Source organism: Nothoprocta perdicaria, unplaced genomic scaffold, assembly GCF_003342845.1.
Source record: "Nothoprocta perdicaria isolate Ctin4 unplaced genomic scaffold, notPer1 scaffold_341, whole genome shotgun sequence".
In the NCBI taxonomy this organism is placed as follows: domain Eukaryota; kingdom Metazoa; phylum Chordata; class Aves; order Tinamiformes; family Tinamidae; genus Nothoprocta; species Nothoprocta perdicaria.
Window position 1 is genome coordinate 104,284 of NW_020455579.1, and position 21,728 is coordinate 126,011.

Sequence of the window (21,728 nt, forward strand, 5' to 3'; positions counted from 1 at the left end):
TCTGCATGTGAGGAGGAACTTCTTGAATGTGGGGATGACAGAGCCCTGGAACAGGCTGCCCAGGGAGGTTGTGGAGTCTCCTTCTCTGGAGGTCTCCAAACCCACCTGGATATGACCCTGTGCCATGTGCTCTGGGTGTCCCTGCTGGAGCAGGAGGGTTGGACTAGATGATCTCTAGAGACCCCTTCCAACCTTGAACATTCTGTGATTCCGTAATACACTAAGGATGGATATTCAAAAATTATATTCAAATTTACTTACCTGAAATTATAATCAGAGCTTGTACCACCATCACTTCTGCCCTGGCCATACAGATGCATGCATACATGCTTTCCAGAAGCGTGGAATGCATAGCAAAGTAGGTAAGTGCTCAGGCCCCTTGAAGAGTTAACCTGAATCGTTCAAGAAGAGACACTTCAGAAAGCGTAGGTAACTTACCAGCCTTCAGGTATGGACCATAAAGTTATCAGATTTTTCTGCAGCTCTTCCAGGGAGGATTTTCTAGTGTGATGTATTTAGAATTTGAGAATATTTACGGGGAAATATATTATATGCTCATTCTGCTTTCATCTTTAGTTTGCTAGGTATTGGGTTTAAAAAAAAAAAAGGTTTCAAGAGCAAAGATGGGACTTCTGATGAAGGTGAAGTGAGAAAATTTATGTGAGATTCTACTGCAACTGTAAATATTGCAGGAAATGTATTTATTCGCTCACCATTTGTTAAAAATTTCTTAGAAAAGCTTGGGGCTAGTGTAGGCATTGATTATATTTTGACAAAATCATCTTATTCCTAGTTAGAATTTTACCTTCAATATTCATACTTGCACTGGGCAGTATATCAAGAATAAGAGTTGGGCTTTTTACTGTCTTTACAAACATTCATTAAAAACAAACAAGCATTCATTTAAACAAAAAAAAAAAAAAAAAAAGGAAAAACAAACCTTCAAGATTTTAAAACTTTTCAGTAGTCTGGTTCTTACAGCTGTACTTGGACCTGTTAAAGTGGCAGAAGTGAGACTTGGGTATTGACTGACCCTGGCTTTTAAAAGTTGCTTTTTCTGTTGCACAACCATCATATACTTTGACCGAAGGATTCTTTTTTGTGTGTATTTAGTGATTTGTCAGGCAAGACTATAATTTACTCCTAAGTATCTTTTTATATTATCAGCCCAATTAGGCAGGATACCTCAATTGTGCAAATGAAACACTAAATTAGTTGACATTTCCCTAATAAATGCTTTCTTTCTGTTAGATTAAGATCCACACCCTCAGTGTATTTCCCCTTCTTAATAAAAGCAGCATATTAAAGAAATAAGTTGTTGTGAAAATTATGTTGCTCCCAGGCATATTCTAACTAATTTTTTCTTCTCCCTAGTTCTAGAAAGCTGGCTTGATTTCACTGGAGAACTGGAGCCACCAGATCCGCTTGCAAGATTGCCTCAGCTTAAGCGACGTATCAAGCAGCTCTTAATTGACATGGGGAAAGTACAACAAATAGCAACACTTTGCTCTGTATGACAAAAGGAAGAATAAAGAAATAAAAATAGGCTTTCTACAGTGAATTTTCTTATTAGCAGCAAGACTGACAGGACAACAGCAAAAAGCTGAGCATTTATCTGGTTCTGTGCTGATTACRTTAATAGCCTGAAGCTTTAGAGAGAGGAGAAGAGATCTAGACAAAGGAATTTGTTATACTGAGTGTCTGAATATCCACTGTCCAAACTTCGAGGGATAATATATAGCACATTGAGAAATGATGATGTGATCTTAACATGCTAAACAAGGCATTTGCCTCAGTTAAGAAAGCTGACCAAACAAAAGTTCTGCGAAGAACTGTGCTACCGTTTTGAAACCTTTGGCGGGAAGTTCCAAGTTCATTGGAGTTGGATGACTAAAAACAGTGCTTGGGAAATGCATATTTAATGAATTCCTTTATTTTCTTGCTAGTGAAAGATAGACATGGAGAGCTCTATATCCTCTCTACAAGAAAAGTTTATAGATTGTTATTTTCTTCTCTCGTGAAGGTTTGGGAAAGTGAACATGCTAGCTTTGGCTTGGAAAGAAATGACTTGTCATGGTCTCCTTTTTTAAAGTATTTTTTTAAATAGAAATCCTTATTACAGCACCCTTAAGCTCCTTTAAAACATAAGTGGCAAATAGTTGTCAGATGTGCCAAATAATGTTAAAACCACTGGGATGAGAGTTTGCATATGACTTACATGAAGGGTTTTTGTTGTTGTTGTTTTTGATTTTTTTCCCCARAGTCCTACTTGGTGCCAGCAATCCATCCAAAAGTGTATCTAGTTTATATATATATATTTTTTTTTATTTTCTATTGCAGTATTCAGGATTCAAAATAMAGTTTTTGTCCTGGGTAGCTCTGTTTTCATGTTAGCCCTTTGAAACTTTATCAACCTCAGCTGGGATGAGGAATGACAAGAGCAGCAAGAATGTCTGTGGCTGTGAATTACTAAACCACTAGAATAAATATCACAAATATACATTATGTTTTTTAAAAAACTGTCCACTTCAGTGAATGAACATCATGAAACCAAAGGCAACCTAGTTGCTCTGTTAGATCTTGCTGGATTTTGAGCCCAGGACTTTCTTTGTGTTTATAAGTTGCCGCTGTACCCAGTGATACATACGTCTATGTGTATGTATATGTGTATAGATACACATGTACATATATACATACCATATACATTTATATCTACACATGTCTAGTTTTATTACAATAGACTATAAGAACTGGTGGTTAACATGAAATGTTACCTTTTAACACGCAGTTTCTAAAATTGAAAATAATGTATGTACAGGTTTTGAAATTTGTAAAATATGACTGTTAAAAGGAGGCTATTTAACTGATGACATTAAGATACTTGAACATTTTATGCCTCACATCTGTTTATCAGTTCTAGTTATCTGTATAAATGCATTTTAGAACCGATAGACAGTAAACTTGAATTTACCTTTTGATAAAGAGTACAAGTCACTGTACATTCAAAAATTATTTAAATTTGCAAACACACTGTTCTATATGTAAGGTACTGTATGTAAAACTGTTTATTAAAACTATTCTGCATACTCTATATTTTTCACTTTCCTTCCTGATCTACGTACCAATGAAGAAAAAGTGATGTACAGACCATCAGAAATCATAAATTCCTGAAATGTCTTTTGAGGATTTTGTAAAATTCAAAAAAAGTGCCAAAGATGGACTATTTAGGAAAGATTTTGCAACTAGTATGTTGGACTTTCATGATAAAAACCATTATTGAGAAAGAGAGCAGCATGACTTGTTCATTGCTAAAATATATTTTCTCTGATGTTTCCCATCTGCCTATCATTTCTGAAGTCAGTGATCATTCTTGGTGTCTGAAGCAAAATGTAAACCCCTGTTGCCAATCAGTTACTATTTAAAAAGTTTTCTGGATCAGTCCTGCAGGAGATACCACAAATCTGTGTGATAAGTAGAACTTGGAAGCTGATTATGGAATTCTGATTGGCACCTCCATAATGCATAGAGAATGCAACAGCTGAGGAATTGTTGGTACTTTCACAGTAACTGTTAAATAAAATACCCTGATATGCTATATAGTTGGATGCTTAAATAGGTGCTTAAAAGAATACAAACTGAGTGACCGGCTTTCTGTTTTGATATGTGAGACCTTTTTATATACAATTCACTTGCTACATATCCTTGAATGTGGTACTGTGTGTACTCTGTAGGAGAAGCGTAAACATAGACGAATTACTTTGAAACAAAGTGGAGTGTATTTACATAATTTTTAAAGCATACACTATAGCAATATAACGCAGTGTGCATGGTGTGATGTAATATAGTTGTAAATGTAACTGAAGGTGGAGATGGGCAGAAGGAGTTAAGGTGGGAGGAAAAAAGTTCCATTCCTAGTGCAGAGATGCAAGAATAGTATCCTGAAAAGGAAATTGCTGTAAGGTCAAAATTAAAGTTGCCTTTGCAGCTTTAGTTTGTCTTCCGTTTGTATATGTAACAGTCTCCTAACTTCACACGATTACATGATTCTACCCCTGAGGATCCTGCCTTATTCAGGACAACCTATGCTTGCAAAATGATTATATTTATTTTTACCTTCTTAACCTACGTAGTCAAGTAGTACAGAAATTCTTACAGTCATTCATATCTGACCTGAGATAAAGTCTCATTCTCCTTCTGGATAGTTCTGTAATACATTGTGTACTGCTTAAACGCTTCACAAACTTTTGAATTTGCTTTCTCAAATTGTGATGTTAAYCTGCAACGTGAACACTGGTTATGGCCTCAGTTTCTCAAGTATTCAAATGCTGGGGTGCTCTTAAAGGCTTCAGGTTTATTCTTTTTTTAAGCACTTGCAAATCAAATGCCACAACGGTGCTAAGTGTTCTGTGCAGCATGTAACTTGGTTGCTTGCTCTGCATATCTGTTGGTCAAACCCTGTCTGGTCTGGTTCATRCTAGTGTATCTTTTAGTTGACCTTAGCGAGAGAATCTTTTCTCTGTAAGCATTGTCCTCCTCATGTCTTCCAGCTTTCTTGGTAAATGAGTTTCAGATCTGCACATCTTTACTTCAACATTTACCTGGCTATGCGTTGCCTTGCTACTCAATGCAAGAGGCAGGCTCTCTCGGAAAAGTATGCAATGATGTAGTGTCTGTTTTTGATACATGTATATAAAAGTTGATTTGGAACTTCTGAGTTTACAGCTTTCATCTTAAATTTTAAGTGCTTAGCAATAATAAAAAGGGAAGTGCCATTCTACTGAACCCTTTGGTGTTTTCACAGAGCTAGGTGGCAACATTGTGGAGTCTTCAGAGGCCCAACTTTTTCTGAGGTGATTYTGCACCCACCTCTTCATAGAGCTGTTTGGGACTGATTCATATCAAACACTTCTCCATGTGACCATAATGTGGGCATCCACAGCAGAAGTTCTGCATTTTCAGTCATATTGATGGTAGTAGAACATAAGTAATGAATAATGTAGTCATAAATGAAACATAGTCCTGATCATGCAATTAGATATCACAGGATGGATGTTTCCCATGTGTTTTGGTTGTAAAACAGAAGTACTTCCAGTCGTATGAATTGGAAGAGGCTTCCTACCATTGATTCTTGGGGGTAGCTGTAGTTTGGGTGAAGCCCTTATATTGGATGTTTTGGCCTTAGATGTATGGATCTTTATTCAAATAGGAAGTAACTTGCAGCAGTAGAAAGCTGKCATCATCTTTAAAATAATAAGCAGCATAAATTGCAGTTTTCTGGTGGATATTTGCTAGGCAGTGAAGAATTTTAATCCTTTTTACTAGGATGTAATCTCTTCATAGGACTAACATCTGCCTGTCATCTTCCTTTCATCCCTTCCTTGTGCTTCCTTGTCTGTCTTGCAGCTTGCATCTGTCTGTCCTTTTGTTTTCCAGCCTTTTTCACTCTGACCTCTTCCATTCTGCGTGGAGGGATTCACTMCTTTCTTCTTGTACCCTACTTCTTTCTGGTTGCTTTGGGAAGGTCACCCAAGGAAAGAGTCTTCTGTACTCTATTTATCCTCAGGCTGAAGTCTGTTCTGGCGGCTCTGTGTGGTAGGATTGGATTGTGTCCAGGCTGTAGGTGTTTTTGCTGCTTTCCTCTAGCAAACCTCTATTGATGGTGCGCAAATGGTGATCTCCCCTGCTCCCATAGGCCTTCTCACTTAGCTAGACCTATCCTGATGTTAGTATGTCTCCTTGCCAAACTCTAAGTTGTGATTAAAGGGAGACAATAGAGCTTTACAGTGAGATAATCAGGGKAAAAAAACCACTTAAAAAGTTTCTTGAAAACTCTTTCCCTTCTATTTGAAAGCAAACTGCAAGATATTTGTTTATAGAATCTTTAAAAATCAAAAACAGATTCTGAACCTATACAATTCTTGCTAAAGAATTTTGTTTTGTTTTAAAATATTTTTCGTAACAAAAAGCACATCTTCAGATCCTTACCCTATTGCCATCACATAGAGCTGTGTATGAAGGAGATGTATGCAAGATGTATACTTTCCCACGCAGAAGGGACCGTTTTTGCCAGGGTATTTTAAGAGAATGTGGAGCCTTATATTTTCTCTCTAATGTTTAAAAATCTTGCAGTCTGTACTTAMAATCACTTTTATCCTCATGTTTTATTAATTGTTTTTTTTTTTCTTTTGTACTATAGCCATACAGCTTTTGGTTGTCATTTTACAGGGGGCATTTGAAATGCTTCAGTAATATTTTTTAATATGCTATATTATGTCCTGAGCACTGGATGTAGTGGGAGCTGGCTTTAGCAATAAATGTTATACACTATGTGTATATATCTTTATATATGGGAAAAAATATAGAGCATGTCGTGATGGTGAAAATACACTGCAGCAAAAAGCAGCTTGTGGTCTTGGTGGCCATTCTGCACCAGCCTGAGCAACTGAAAAAAATCTATGAAGAAAAAAATAATAAAGAAATTGGAGTACCTGTGAAGAAAATGAACTGGTGTTAAAATGAACAAAGAGATAAAAACACCTATTTAGGATTAAATTTCAAAATCAAGCCCCTGATCTGTATACACTGGGTCTGTGTATAAGCTGGCGCTGTGTGAGCCAGCACAGTTTCTATGGACTGAGTAGCTAATGCTGGTTCAGCTCCTGTTTCCTTTGAACAGCAACTTGGTTTTCTTTAAAACCAGCAGCAGTCCTGGCTGTGTGGGTCAGTGTATTGTCACTAAACGGTCTGAAAGAGGCAGCCGTGCACTATTACCAACTCTTCCATGAGGGAAGCAAATTACTTTCTTCTGTGGTGTGTTTTTTATAATAGCAATAATGTCGACTGCATTCTAATACTCCCAATAAAGGTCTGTTGAGATTGTTATGTGCCTGGGCTYGCTTTCAGTGGACTTGAGTTTCACCTAGCCCTGTGTACTGTGTTCTGTGTACATCTTAAAATGTTATGGAGCCTTCAGTTCCCTAGGCAAATAATGTAGTCAAATATAGTCATRGATGTTAGGTTACTGTGAGGCAAAATAATTAGAATATTTTCCTGTTCTGAACAGCTTTTTTTTTTTTAATAATTTCCACTTTAGAGTTTTGCAGCACACTTAGTTCTTTGAAAGACAAAGTCTTTCTGCCGCTCATTCACAATTACATTTTCAGTGGACAGACATTATCTCCTATGGCTTATTTTCTAGTTTTGCATCTTCATACAATGCAAAACAACTTGCTTTTAGTAATTTCTTGGTTTGTAGGCAATATTAAAATACATTTTTTCCAGACCCTATTGTAGTAGGAAATAGAAAAGCAACCAATGCTGAGAAAGTTTCTTTCTTAAATATCTTGTGGACTAGGACATAGATGGTTAGCTGCAGTTGAATGAAATTATGAGAGGCAAGATCTGAGTTATTAGTATAGTGAAAATGTTAGATCTTCATTTAGGAGAACCAGATTGTCTTAAACATAACATAAATTTCTGCACCTTTATTGTGAATCTTAGGGTTATTTCAGTCCTTATTGAAGTCACAGTCTGGAAACAGACTTTCAAATCTAAAAGAAAGGGTCAAATTCAGATCTTGAATAACAGTTTTTTGTTGTTGCTTGTTTGCTGCTTATTAGCAAAATAGTTTATGAAGAGGTGACTGAGTTAGCAGATCTCATCAACCAATTATCTTTGATGGAAATTGAGGATAGCACAGTCTAAAAGACCAAAGTAATTCTGTCCTGCTACCAAAATCAGAAACTTAAACGTTATTGTGTGAGTGGTGATATCTTTTCCCACATGGGTCACTTTGTACTTATCCTGTGTTGAATCTAATTCCATACATGAATCTCTGCATCACTCTATTGCTGATGATAGAACCTGGTTCTTCTTGGAGTTTCAATGCTGGCTACTTCTTAAGATGCCATGGGAAGAATATATCCAGTTTTCTACCTTACATCTGTAAAATGCTATTGGATACTATCAAATAATGAAAAAACTCTGTTATGTCCAATGGATATATAAAAATAATAATAATAAGCCATTTCACCTATCTTAAAAATGTTTACTTTTACAGGGACAAAGGCAAACACAAATATTCTTACATGGGCTTTGATTTTTCTTGTCGTCCAAGACACTTTGACACTATCAGATTATAATACAAAAAATGAGTGGTCCTGTGCCTGTTTTTTTCTGCCTAGCTACTAGATTAGTGCAGTGTGCAAGTTACTGGTACTTCCTCACCATTCTTTGAATGCAAAAATCATACCTGGAAAGAACTGTGCAAAGCGGAAACAGTTACATAAATAAAATCGTACACAAAATATTATGTAGAATTTTACATAATTTCCTTAAAATAAGGGGAAGGATTATCCAATATTTGTRATATACTTARCATAGAAAAGCAATATATTATTTAAATGCATAAAATATGGMAATAATTTGGTAATGTTTTCAGTTCTTCAGAACTGTGTACTTCCACATTTCTGCTTCATGCAGGAGGCTCCTCCTTTTAAATTAATTTCTTAAACTACACCAGATATTTCTGGCTTCAGCCTCATTTGGATGAGAGAAGCTTTTCTGTAGGTATGTATGTTTACGTGTTCATGTTGCCCTTGGGCTTCTTGATGTGTAAACATTGCAATCCACAAACCATATTTTGTACTGAAAAAGTGTCTGCAAAACTGAAGTGTCTTGAATTTTAAGATGTCACTGGGTAATTGGACTTCCCTTAATATTTGTCACTTCAGTAAAATGTTTCATTATACTAGTATTTTTCTTTCCCCATTCCAGGACAGCTACCCAACAGTTGCATTCCAGGTCGCATTTCTTTTTGCTAATTTTCATAACAGATGAAACCTTTACTTCTAGCTCTAGAACTTATTGGCAAGAAGGACCTTTTTCCAGTGGCTCTATTTTCATTATCGATAAGCTCTAGAAGAGATTGTTCCATCTTTTCTGACGTGCTAAAAATTGAGATCAATGCTGCTGTTCTTTCACTGACGTCAACATGATTCAGTGAGGAGTTTTAGTTTGAATGTGACCAGCCATAGTTCACAAGTAATTTTTCCATCCCTGAAGCATGTGCATTTGGCATATTGCTCTTTAAACTATTCTTTTTTTAATCCATGGGCTATTGCATCCCATTGAATTTGCGTGTGCTGAGGTGCCCCTCTTGACCTGACACACACCTAGAAATAGTTTTAAGTGATGCCAATTGGCAGAACTCACGCATTTGTTTTGAAGAGACTTTTAAGTCTTGGCTGTTCTTCCCACGTACATGATTCAGCAATTATTTTTTGAGGAAAATAAAAATAATCTGGGGCACTAACACTGTGTAGGTATTTTAGATCTGTTATTCTTTCTTTGAAAATAATCCTTTGAGACCTCCTTGTTATTACTGCCTGTCAGTTTCCATTATCGGCTACTTATGACCTGGGGTAATTACCAAAGAAAGGAGTGAATGTTTACCATAAATAAGCCCATTTGCTATGCAAAGAGCCTGGATTTTAGAATTTAGTTTAAACCCATTTTAGAAAATGCAATTAAGTAAGTGCTTCCACTAGATATGGATTTTAGTTGCATGCAAACATGCATGCAAACGTGCCTGTGTCTTAGCAGGATTTTTCTGATGACACTGACTTTCTTTCAGTCCAAAGAAGGTTGAAAGTAAAATCTAATTGTAGCTCAGCTCTCATTTTAAGAAGACTATTCATGCTAAACCAATTTCATACTGCTATTTGAGATCATGTTTACCATATGTATAATGCCATAATGCTACAAAGGTCTGCAACCTAGGCTATTGATGCTTGATGCACATGTGTTAGCACATGGGTAGTCTTGGTCTGTAAAAGGGTATCAGCATCACAGAATAGTTGGGATGGGAAACAGCCTYCAGAGATCAACCCCCTGTGCACAAGCAGTCAGCTGAAGTAGATTACCTGTGACCATGTCCAGCTGAGTTTTGAGTATTTCCAAGGATAAAGACTAAACAAACTTCAGTAGAGTTGTTTCTACACTCTTTCCTTTGCAGCCATGAATCACAAATAAGTGTGCTAGTGTCACCTTTTCCTAAAATCTAACTCTTAGAACAAGAGTTTGGTTGTTTTTGGAAGTCCAGCCTCCATCGTGCGTTCTCATTATTGCCAATTCTTCTGGGTGCTGGTGCTCAAATAGCTTTGTGTAGCTAAACATGAGATCTCACAGCTGGTGRTGCAAACATCTGAACAAGTAAGTACCAACTATCATAACATGTATGCAGGCAAGATATACTCCAGAAGCATCAAAGTAGTATTTCTAAAGTAGTTTTAGTTTGAGGGTCTTACATGTAATAATCACCAAAAGCTTGACTTTTTTTTTTTGATCTCCTTAATAGTATTAGCTGTTTTATGTCAAAAGAATGGAACTTCAGAAGTGAAGCTGCTTTGAAGCTGTGCATGAGTATGTGGTACCAGTGGGAGTTGAAGCCAAGATTTAAAAAGAACCCAAGGTCTAAATAAGCAATGTAGATTGTGGCTGCTTTCAGCTTATATTCAAACATGTATTTCTTTACTGCTAGCATTATTCTTGAYGAATGTGCCCCAAGTCAAGATCTTGTTCAAATATTTTAGGCCTCCGTCTTACCATTGACTCCAATGGGAGTCAGGGTCCTATTGAAGAAATTTGGATTTGGTGCTGAAATTGGTTCTCCTTGAATTTGGTTCACATGGATACACCACTAGGTGATGGTGTAAGCTCTGTCTGGGGAAATGTTGCTATGATTAATCTGAATGTTGATGTAACTTCTCGTGGCTGCCCTTTGTGCATGCTGGTCCTTGTCCTTCCTTCAGATGACTGGGTTCAGTAGTGCACCCTCGAGAGGGAATGAGAACTCACTGATGAAAACCACCAGGGCACTTCCAAGTGAATGGTCCTCTTGTGGTTTGCTTAGAAGCATCACATGCGTCACTCAGCCAATTTAGTAGCCAGTCTACCAGCTCATAAGTGAACCTGTCCAGACAGGGTTTGCTATAAAGACAGGTGAAGGTTGTGTTGTGTGCCAGGCTGCCTCGATGACAGAAAGGGATGGAGCTCTTGCATTGCAAGATGGGCTCCATCACATTTTGCAGCCTTCTTTGCTTTATTGGTATAGTGGCAGCCAATATATTTGGTAAGTCTACTTACTCTCCTTTGCTTATTTGGTAAGTGCACTTACTCTGCTTTGCTTATGTCCAGTAGCAACTCTGTTACTGTGATCCTTGTACTGCTCTTTGGGTTACACTAAGTGAAAAGTGAGACAAAAGTAGCTATGGTTTTACATGTTAACACAGTGGAAGGGGGTCTTGAATCTTATGTACTGTTAGTCTACCTCGCTATTGTGGAATGTGCAGATYGAGTCTGGCTTTCAGATTAAATCACAAACAATGAGGATCTGAAAAAGGTTATTTGAGCTCAGGAAGCTTGTTATGGGGATGAAAAAGAAATGGAAGAATGGGGTGGCCTRGAGTACAAACTTGGGAAGAAAGGGTGGTGAAGAAAGTGATGCAAAAGTCTTAGGAGTTTGTAACATTTCTTTATCACCTAACTCAGATGACCTAATAGTCTGTCTCTACAAACTGTAGATATGTAAAAGGGATCTCCATGCATCCCAGAGCAAAAAGCTCTGAGTCGCATTTGAAATCAAAATAGATTTGTCTAAAATGTGGTTGTCTACATGTGAGCTAACCTAAACTCTTTTTACAATCTTTTGTAAAATTTTATGTGGGCTTATCGGGGCACAGTAAGAAGTCACAGAGAAATGTTTGAGAGTTCTTGAGTGCTTAACTTTTGTAAAAGAAGTCTTTGAGCCAGAAATTACTGGAGGCCACATATTTATGCTTATTGTATGTGGAGGCCATATACAATACTTATTCAAGATTCTCATGATGTATTTGTGCTATTAGACCTTGGCCAAAAACTGAATGARGTGAACGTTCAGTTAAATCATTGCACCTGTGTTTTTATTTAGTTTGTTTTTATAGTTGATGAAAAACTAGTCAATGGAAGTAAAAACATGTTTAAAAGCAGTTGCTCATCTGCAGACATTCACTTACCTCATCTCCACTGACTGTAGTAGCTACAGCTCTGAGGACCGTGGTGAAAACAGAAGCAACTAGCTCAAATATAGAATCCTGTGCCAGAGGTCCTGGGTCCTACCATTATGCTAACTAGCACTTTCACTAGTGCACATATCTCTTTGATTTCATCAAAGTAACAATAGTTTTAACCGGTACTCAGTTCTATAGTTTTCTTGCTATTTTTACCCRACATTGTCAAAGTTTTCACAGAAATTTGTCACATTGAGAGGACAGGAAATTCTCAGATCAACTTATCTTTTCTGTAAAGAAGGAATTAGTGAATTTCATCATTCTTCCCAAACTGCATCTAAATTTAATTTTGGAAGGAATTAAAAATTAAACGAGGGATTGTTTTCTTGCTATGTGGCTTCAGCAGTTAATTGGCTGTACTGCCTCTGTGGGTGTTTGATGCTGACTACTTAGATTCTTTGTAAGGCTTTCATGAAGTATAGTAGAAATACCTTTCCATTTTAGTAGAATAGTGACTTACCTTAAATAAAAACTAATACTCAGAAATATTAGTGGTGATTTCTCTCTGAGAAATAGATGTGCCTGTGGCAAAACACTGTTTTGTAGAGGTAGCCATGACTAACTTTGAATAAGAAAATCACCTCAAGTACTAGAAAATGATAGCTGTGTTAGTACAGAACGGGTCTGGAGCTAGTTCAGCACAGGCCTGGGGGAGGTGGTGATGGACACCTTCATCATTAAATAGTTCTTCATACCTTTCTGCTCCACCCTGTATAGCAATAGTAAATGAGGAATTGTGAGAAAATAACCATGGAGGATTTGTGAACGTCTGGATCTCTTCCATCCAGCATTGCCACTAATGGAGTTTTAATAAGAATAGGTTGATAGTGTAGCTGCTTTTATGTCTCTACCTTCTTGCTGCTTTCAGAGTATCAGACAGATTCCCAGCCTTTACGACCATGCGAACTTCAGAGGGAAAAGGCTTTTTCAGAAGGAGAAACCTACGTTCCTCAGTGTTCAGAAGATGGCCAGTTCAGGTAATTTATCCTGGTTGTTATTCTGTTGCTTTTGTTTGTAATTTTTCATTTGTAATTAAAGTTTTAACTGTGGTTAAAGTTACTTTATATCAGGAGATTGAAGGGAGAGAGTGATTGAAGGTATTTCACTGAGTCATGTTGCAGATCCAGCTTCTCCTGAATGAAATCCCTCTTGCTGGAAATAATCTCTGGGTTAATAGGTTAATATAACATTAATAGGCTAATCTTGGCAGCAGTATTTTTGTGTTAAACACTTGGTACAGATTATTGCATTACGCAGCTGCCTTCTCATGCAAACCTACAGGCCTAAGATCCATGATCAACGTGCCAGCTGGCATAACTGAGCCAGGCTGACTAGGGTAAGCTATTCACAGAGCTCTAAGAGCTACTGCTTGGTTTCCTTCTAAAGGCAGTGAAAGAAACAGAAAGCTCCATGGAACAGTGGATTAGAAGACTGTGTGTGGCTTGAAGTTGCAAGAAGTTAAGTTAAAGCTGAGGTGGTGAGGAAATGCACAACATAATGCTTTTTAGTGTTATTTTATTCTAGTTGCCTTGGGTGGGAAACTTAGGCTGTGCTAGATTTTGCTTGGAAAACATCCCAAAATGTACAATGAGCCTCAAATTCTGAGAAGCAGGATTCTATCCAATCTACATTCTTCCTGAATGACTCCAACTCACTTTTCTACAGTTACTGAAATCTTCAGAAATTTACTGGAATTAAGAGCTGCCATCAGCTAGACCCAGTATATTTAAAGTTACCAGAAATGCAGTCCTTCTGACTCTGTTATTTGTGATTTTATAGTACTTGTCCTGAATGTTTGTTGTGTTTTGTGTATTGGTTTATGTCTTATATTGACTGAAGACTCTGTAATTAACAGAATAAAATGTGTAATGTGTATTCTGTCTCAGAACGGTTCAGTGCAGTCGGAATGGTCTTTCCTGTTGGTGTGTGGATGAGAATGGCATTGAGGTACCTGGCAGCAAACAGAATGGATACCCTGTATCTTGTAAGTTAGATGTTTCTATTTTTGTTCAGTGTGCCATGATGATGTCAAAATCAAGAATGAGTTATATCCATCTTGTAACAGGTCTTTACTGTGAAACTTATGGATTTTCTCTGGAAGCAATGGTGAAAYAGTCTCTGTTGGATAGTCTCTGTTCCGTAAGGTTATCTGAATGTAAATCATGAAAGAAATATCCACTTATTGTATTTGAGTCAGCCTATCTGATTTTCTGTGTACTGATTTTCATGAATTTAAGTGCATCAATGTCTTGATGTTATTTGGGTGTCGCACTCAGAACTTGTAACTGAGAAAACTCAGATTGTCTTAAATGATWTAGTGCCCAGTGTTTCTTCTAACAATGACTGTCTTTGATATATTAGGCTTATCCTTTTGCCAGCTGCAAAAGCAGAGGATCTTGGTGAGTGGCTACATCAACAGCAGTAGCATCTCCTATGTCCCTCAGTGCTTGGATTCAGGAATGTTTGATGTGGTGCAGTGTGATGTAGAGCTGGGTCAGTGCTGGTGTGTAGACCCGGAAGGAATGGAGATTTATGGCACCAGGCAGAGAGGAAAGCCAACACAGTGTGAGTAGCATTTAGTAAAAATAGGGGTTTTGTGGGGATGGAAGATTTGGGTTGAATTAAAATTTAGCTGATTCAGTGCTTGGGCACTGACATATGTTCATCCTATGTGTGTGGTATAACTGTAGGTGCCTATCTGAATAAACTAAAGTGTCTGTTTTCACCACCTATAAAGGGAATCCAAGGCACTTCATTTAGGTCTGTGTGTTCAATGTAGTGGATTTGAGCCCTTTCTAAATGACATGATGATTATTTGGCTGTTCATGCAAAGATAAATACCAATAAGCGATGCCATTTTCCAATCAGGTCCAGGAAACTGTGAGATCCGAGACCGTCGCATTCTTCATGGGGTTGGGGAGAAGAGCCCACCACAGTGTTCACCAGATGGAGAATTTAACCCTGTCCAGTGCAAGTTTGTCAATACTACAGACATGATGTTTTTTGATCTTATTCATAATTATAACAGGTGAGAGAATAGACTTCTGAAAAAAAGGAAAGGAATTCTGCATCTCTCTTCAAATCAGTGTCTTATTGCAGTTTTTCATGTGAAGTGCTTCTGTGATCTCATCTATCTTTGTTTCCTCATGATGGATGGACCAAAAGTGAAGAACTTTTTTTTTTCCATTCTTTTGACTTATATTTGCTCATCTAGAAAGCTCTGTGACTRTCTTTCTGCAGTCCAATCAATGTCTTTGCACATCAGTAGATACCACATTGTAACAATGTATAAAAGTAGTGGAACTACCTTCTAGATTGACACAGAATAAAAAATGAAATAAGTGCAGAGAGAGCAGTTTAGATRTATAAAAGAGATATGAAATAATCTTTTTAATGGGATATGAGATCATGTGGAAAGAGAGCCAAGTGGAAACACATGAAGAGCAAGCTCCACATGCCAGAATGGAAGATGCTAGTTTGTTTTACATAATACTAGATTTATTCACAGAATCGTAGAATAGTTGAGGTAGGAAGGGACCTCTAGAGATCATCTGTCCAACCYCCCTGCTCCAGCAGGGACAGCTAGATCATGTGACACAGCATCCTGGCGGCATCCAGGTAGTTTTAGAAGATCTCCATAGGAAGAGACTCCACAGCCTCTCTGGGCAACCTGTTCCAAGGCTCTGTCACCCTCACAGGAAAGAAGTTCCTCCACACATGAGGATGGAACTTTCTATGTTTTCATTTGTACCCATTATCCCTTGTCTTGTCACTGACCACCACTGAGAAGAGCTTGGCCCCCTTCTCCCTACACTCTCCCCTCAGGTATTTGTACATATTGATCCCTTCTCAACCTTCTCTTCTCCAGGCTAARCAGGCCCAGCTTGCTTAGTCTTTCCTCATAAGATAGATGCTCCAGTCCCTTAATCATCTTTGTTGCGCTAAGACMAATGAGCAAAATATAGGCAAATGAATAAGAGAGAAGGAGAGAATGCTGCAATACAGATTGGCCTCTAGTGGCTAGAATAGGTTGGGGAAGTTTCCAAACCGTTCTATCCATGATTGTCCAGAAAAAAAAAAAATACAATGGAACCAGCAAGCTGTTGTCCAGTAGAGGAACCAGAAAATAATGCACACATGGAAAAGGCCTGGGAAAGTGGAACTACAGGGGAAGAGTTTTCTGTGGTAGAGATGTTGAGAAAATCCAAAGAATCTTTCAGTTTCTTACAAAGTGGAGTTGTCTCGGTTGATACCTTTCTCCAGTGGAGGGCAGTGGGGCAATATAATGTCTCATTCTGACTTGACTATACCAGCAAAAGCATTTTACTGTGTCATTTTGCCATTTTGAGGAGGTAGTTATTTAAGGAAAAATGAAAGGCAGTCTCAATTGCACAGTGCAAATTCGTCACAGTTTCAAGAGAGATTATTTTAGCAAGAGCAAAATAATTGGGCTGCTTTACTTCTTGGCCTGTGATATGCAGAAATCCTAAAAGAGCAATTACAGAGAAGAAAACAATGCTTTAATTTGACATTCTTTTGCTCCCTTTGGGAGCTTTGTCTGGAACATGGCTGCAGAACTGGGCTTTTTTTTGTGTCCACATCATGTAATTAATCAACACAGGGCTGCTTCTTTTCCAGCTGTCTACCTTCCTAATTACAGCATTGCCTTAGCTCATTATCAACCTATTTGTTTCAAGCTATTAATATATTTTCACAATATTCCTACAAGATAAAGAAATATCATTATCCATTCCTATAAACAGGAGGTARCAATAAAGTGTTGAAGTTATATACTAAGCTGTACAACAAAGGACTGTAGGATATTTTAAAAGTTTTGGGCTCATTTTCTGACCAGAGGAACAACATTCCTTTGCCCCAAATACTGGAATTTCAAAATCTGGACATGTTCGTCTAACTGTGTTCCCATATTGCCTTCTCACACCCTTATTCCRAAATAAATCAATGTATTTGAAAAGGGAAATAGAGAAAAAAAATAAAGCAAAGAGTATTCTGAGAGAAAAACCTCGAAAAAGAAAGATAACCCCAAGTCTCTGCCATCCTCTAGTGATTTGGCTGCTATTACTTTTTTTTGTGCAGACTGTGGCCAGATTCCACTTGGATGGGCAGTCAAGTGGATGATAGCAGATAAGTAAAAGGGATCGAGAACTCAAAAATAAAGGAGAGTTTTTTTACTTTCTGGCAATCATTTTCATCAGTCTAAAGACGCGGGTTGAGTTTCTCATTCTGACTTACTAGAGACTTAGGCATATTATGAATTTTTTTTTGGTAGTGTAAAAAGCATGATTGGTATTCTGTATCAACTCCTGTGCAGTCTGTGAGAAGAGTAGATATGACTTGAACAGTTTGTTCAGGAGCTAAAAAGGGATGTTGTCAAACATGCTTTTGAAGATTGATAAGAAGTTACTGATTTTGGAAGCCGAAAGCAGAGAATCACAGTTGGAGTAAGAGGTCAGCAACCTTACATTTGTCTACTTTGCACTTTTTTGAGGGCAGACACTCATCTTAATGATGCACAAATTAAATATAACTGTCTTTGTTGCAGCCATTTGCTTTGCCTAGATGGGACAGATGAGATCTGAGAGGTGAGGAGGAGCAGATGAGCTACTGATGAGCAGATTAGATGATAACTAACCATTTCTAGGGCTGTTATTAAAAAGAGACTCTTAAAAGAAGCAGATTTTCCAAGTAAGGCAAATGAACTTCTATCCTTATGTTTATTTGGGCCTCTCATATCCTTTTGCATTTTATTTAGCCGTACTCTTGACTAAAAACAAAAATATGCAAGATGACAGGATATGACTGCACATCTAGTCCCACATTAAAAGAAGCAGCATAATTATGTGTATGATTTTCTAAGACAAGGAAAGCAGCATAAAGTGCTTTTTTTCTTTGTTTGTTTTTAGGCATAGCATTCACTGAATTTCACAAAATTGAGTGTTGAGATGCTGAGGTGATGAGCTCCAAGGATATGAGCAGTGAGGAAGGCTGCTTGTGAATATAGTGGCATTGCTCTCACAAGAAGAGAACAGGTCATACTGAGTAATGACTAGTGTATAATAATTCATGGAGCAGAGAGCTCTTGAACTTTCSCAGGTCATTTATGCCCATGTGTATGTAGAAGATCAGGGAAAGACACTCACAGTTTATACCTTAGATTGTTTTCTATTGATGCCAACAAAAGTAACTTTGTGTCCTGAAGCATGAAACTTCAGTCGCTTTTAGTGTGCCATGTCAGCAGTATAGATGTTCTTAGGTATATTGCAGATTGCAAAGAGCAGGTTGTGATAGGATGATGCTGGAACTGAGGTAGTCCCAGTTTGCTAAAGGAAGTACCCTGAAGTCCACAGGGTTGCTGTAAACTATTTGGTACGTTAATGTTCTTCCAGTAGTTTAGGACCATTACCCTTACTTTACTAAGTGTCCTTCCTGATTAAACTTCCCCCATCTCCCCAAAACAAAACAAACCCCAACTATTTACTTTTGTGAATATCTTGGGTAGAAAACTTCTCTTCCCTTTTCATAGACTTTCCCATACATGCCACATACAGCTGGGATAACAGGCTCTTATTGTAAGAGTACATCTCTGCAATATAACCTGGTTATTGTGGAGCATGGTAAAATTGTCCCATTGGCCACACACTTGAATTTAGAAAATAATATTTTCAGTTTGCTTAGAGAAACCCTAGAGTGTCTGTCAGTTAAGATCACATTTATTATGTTTTTTTTTTTTYCCCCATCTCTGACCCTATTAAGTTTCCTTCTTAAAACATTCCTTTGCTGGAATCTGGCTGTTGTCACTACCAGCATATTATACTGGAATCTTGCATCTCTAAGATATCCAGAAGAGTCAGTCTTATTTGTAATATGTTAAGAAACCCTTTCTGTTTAATCTGTTGAGCGGTGCTCTCAGAATGAAAAAGATCAGTGTTGCTTTTATTAACTTTCTATGCTTAATTCACTGCTGAAAGCCTCATATTGCTTGCAGGGAGGAACAAACAGGAAGGAATATGATTGTTTAGGCACTCTTCCATCTTGTGCAGATTTGTGGCAGCTAATGAATGGGTGTTGTAATGTCATTCAACCGACAGACCTCACTTTGCACTCTTGGATAAGCTTCCAAAGACAAGAGCAGAATTGAAAATGAATGTTACGTACTGGGTACCTTCTTAGGAAGGATCTGAAATCTCATTGAAGAGAGCTCTTGTCTTTTGTTTAAAAGCATGCATGTTATCCAGGAGAGCAAGGAACTTGTGATAGTCTTCTGTTGAGGAGAAAAATATGTAAAGAAAGGGTCTTGCTCTGTAAGGGATGACCCCAAGACATGATATGCTTTTGTGGTGTGGGTGATGCTCAGTGCACAGCTTTGTACCTTGTTATCCAGATGAAAGACTGTCATTTGGATCTCGTCAGAGTCTAGTTGACCTAAGTAGGCCCAGGCAATTCCTAATGGCTTTAGGCTGTATAAAAGTCCTTGCTGAACAAATCCTGAAGGAAACAAAAATACCTCTTTGTTGTCATCAAAGGACTTCCACAAACTCTCTATAAGAAGCTGCTTTTGCTTCCAGGATCCCAGGTGTGTTCCAGACATTCACTTCCTTCCGGAGAACATTCCCAGAGGTCTCTGGGTACTGCTACTGTGCTGACAGCCTGGGGAGAGAGTTAGCAGACACTGGTAAGTGCCTTCTAGGCTCTGAATACGGCAAATAAGTATCAGCCTTCCACTTCATTAAAACCTTCAGCTTTGGTTTTGCAAGATATTTTGCAAGAGATACAGAGCAATGAATGTGACCTGTTTAGTATCCATGGGAAAGGATGGTCTTCCCTAGTGAAATTCTCTCCCTCAAAGTGAGTCCCTTATGAGCTGGAGTTGCTGCATAGCAGTTAATGTTGTCTTTTTCTGAGCTGATCAAATAGAACGGCTCAGTTTGCTCCCATTGTCCTTCCTTTTTTCCTATAAGCTCAAGAGAGCTTTCAGACATGTTAGCAGTTGAGGAGGGGGAGTTTGGAGACTCCCAGCTCTTTACATTTTATAAATAAAATAAAATAAAATAAAATAAAATAAAATAAAATAAAATAAAATAAAATAAAATAAAATAAAATAAAATAAAATAATAGTGAGAACTTCAGAGTGAGAAATTTTTCAAAAGTTTGTGCCCTCCAAAAAAACACACCGCATCACTTTACATTTAGCTAATACACAAACAAAATAATTAGGGTTTTTTTTTTTTTTTTTTTTGGAAACTGATAGTGATACAATTGCACAGTATTTTATTACTTTGTGCTGCTACAAATGGAATATAACTCAAACACAGCTTGGTGTCAGCTTCTTATTGTTGCTGGGTGTTCCTATTGTGCCCATTTTGTTAGATATCAAATGGTAAAGCTAGTTACAGTGCACTGTATGGTACAGTGGATTAGGGACATGCAGTATATAAGTCCACATTTTGGCTGCTGGATGGACTTTTTATTTTTCCTTATAGGTTTTTCAGTCCTCCTACTCTGATATGAAGCAGATGATTTCTCTCTTAAAATCAGATTCTGCTAAAAGTATCTTTCTTTCCTAGGCTTGGAACTCCTGCTTGATGAAGTTTATGATACGATTTTCTCTACCCTGGAGCCTGCCCGTGTATTCACCGAGACAAGCATGTATCGGATCCTGCAGAGGCGGTTCTTGGGGATTCAGTTGGCTACCTCTGGCAAGTTCAGATGTAAGTAGCACTGGGCAATGTTAGATAAATAAGGCAACATTTTGGAGCTCATATGTGGCAGCTGCTAGCGTGGGGAGTTGTTCTAGTAGTCTCTCACACTGAAAGCACACAGTGTTACAGCTTCAGAGMAAGAACCAAGGTTCTTGAATTGCGACTAACTTCTAACCCCTTTGCACTGTGTATTCTTAGCAGCAGATTGCACCTGTCTTCTGATCAAATCTTTCCCAAGCACCTGAAGTTCCAATTAGCTGAAAACACATGAACTCTAACTTAAGGCTGTAACAGACTGTGTCTCGGTTGAGATTCTGGAGATGGATCTGATCATTTATTGAGAAGCCCAAGAAATGCTCCCTTTTTAATGATTGTAGAATAAGGAATAGAAAGGTCAACAACAGAACACTTGATCATCAAGAGGCTGTGCAAGAGCTTGTAAGGACTTACCCAGTGAGGATGAACTTACAGATCTGTTTTGGGATTTGTTCACTCCCACCTTTGGGCCAAATGAAAGCTTTACTGCCTTCTGGCAATGAACTTTGTGGAACAGGAAAGAAACAATTTCCCTCACTGTCTTATACCAGGGGCCCAAACAAACTGCTTGAGTAGAGTTTGTATCTCTTGGGTGGTACTTCCTTCCTTTCAAATTCCCCTGAACCTGGTGCCTAACGTTTGCTAAGTTTTATCACATAGAGATATTAAGCAGATGAAGTCTCCTAGCTGCCTCAGTCCCACAACTTTTATATTTCTGAGAAGAGCTGATCATTTTATGGTGGGGGTCTGGAAAGCATCTTCCTTCCTCCTCCTACTGCACAATGTTATGAAATAAGCTCTGACTGCACCTAGAAACAGTAGCTGTAGGAAGAGATTAAGCTCTAACAGCCACAAGGTGGAGATG

At 38.0% G+C, this 21,728-nt stretch overlaps 2 protein-coding genes across 2 annotated transcripts in view; both read left to right on the forward strand.

Annotated features, from left to right (window-relative positions):
- Nucleotides 1-4,763, forward strand: part of PHF20L1 (PHD finger protein 20 like 1) — a 52,542-nt gene extending 47,779 nt beyond the window's left edge. Inside the window, exon 22 of the mRNA XM_026043917.1 lies at nucleotides 1,375-4,763. Coding sequence (XP_025899702.1) covers nucleotides 1,375-1,517 — 143 coding nt within the window. The 3' untranslated portion in view covers nucleotides 1,518-4,763. The remainder of the gene's footprint in view (nucleotides 1-1,374) is intronic.
- A 6,270-nt stretch (nucleotides 4,764-11,033) lies between these two features.
- The window catches only part of TG (thyroglobulin), a 144,425-nt gene continuing 133,730 nt past the window's right edge, over nucleotides 11,034-21,728 (forward strand). Inside the window, exons 1-7 of the mRNA XM_026043913.1 lie at nucleotides 11,034-11,131; nucleotides 12,941-13,084; nucleotides 13,994-14,091; nucleotides 14,469-14,672; nucleotides 14,976-15,135; nucleotides 19,694-19,800; nucleotides 20,693-20,836. Coding sequence (XP_025899698.1) covers nucleotides 11,034-11,131; nucleotides 12,941-13,084; nucleotides 13,994-14,091; nucleotides 14,469-14,672; nucleotides 14,976-15,135; nucleotides 19,694-19,800; nucleotides 20,693-20,836 — 955 coding nt within the window. The remainder of the gene's footprint in view (nucleotides 11,132-12,940; nucleotides 13,085-13,993; nucleotides 14,092-14,468; nucleotides 14,673-14,975; nucleotides 15,136-19,693; nucleotides 19,801-20,692; nucleotides 20,837-21,728) is intronic.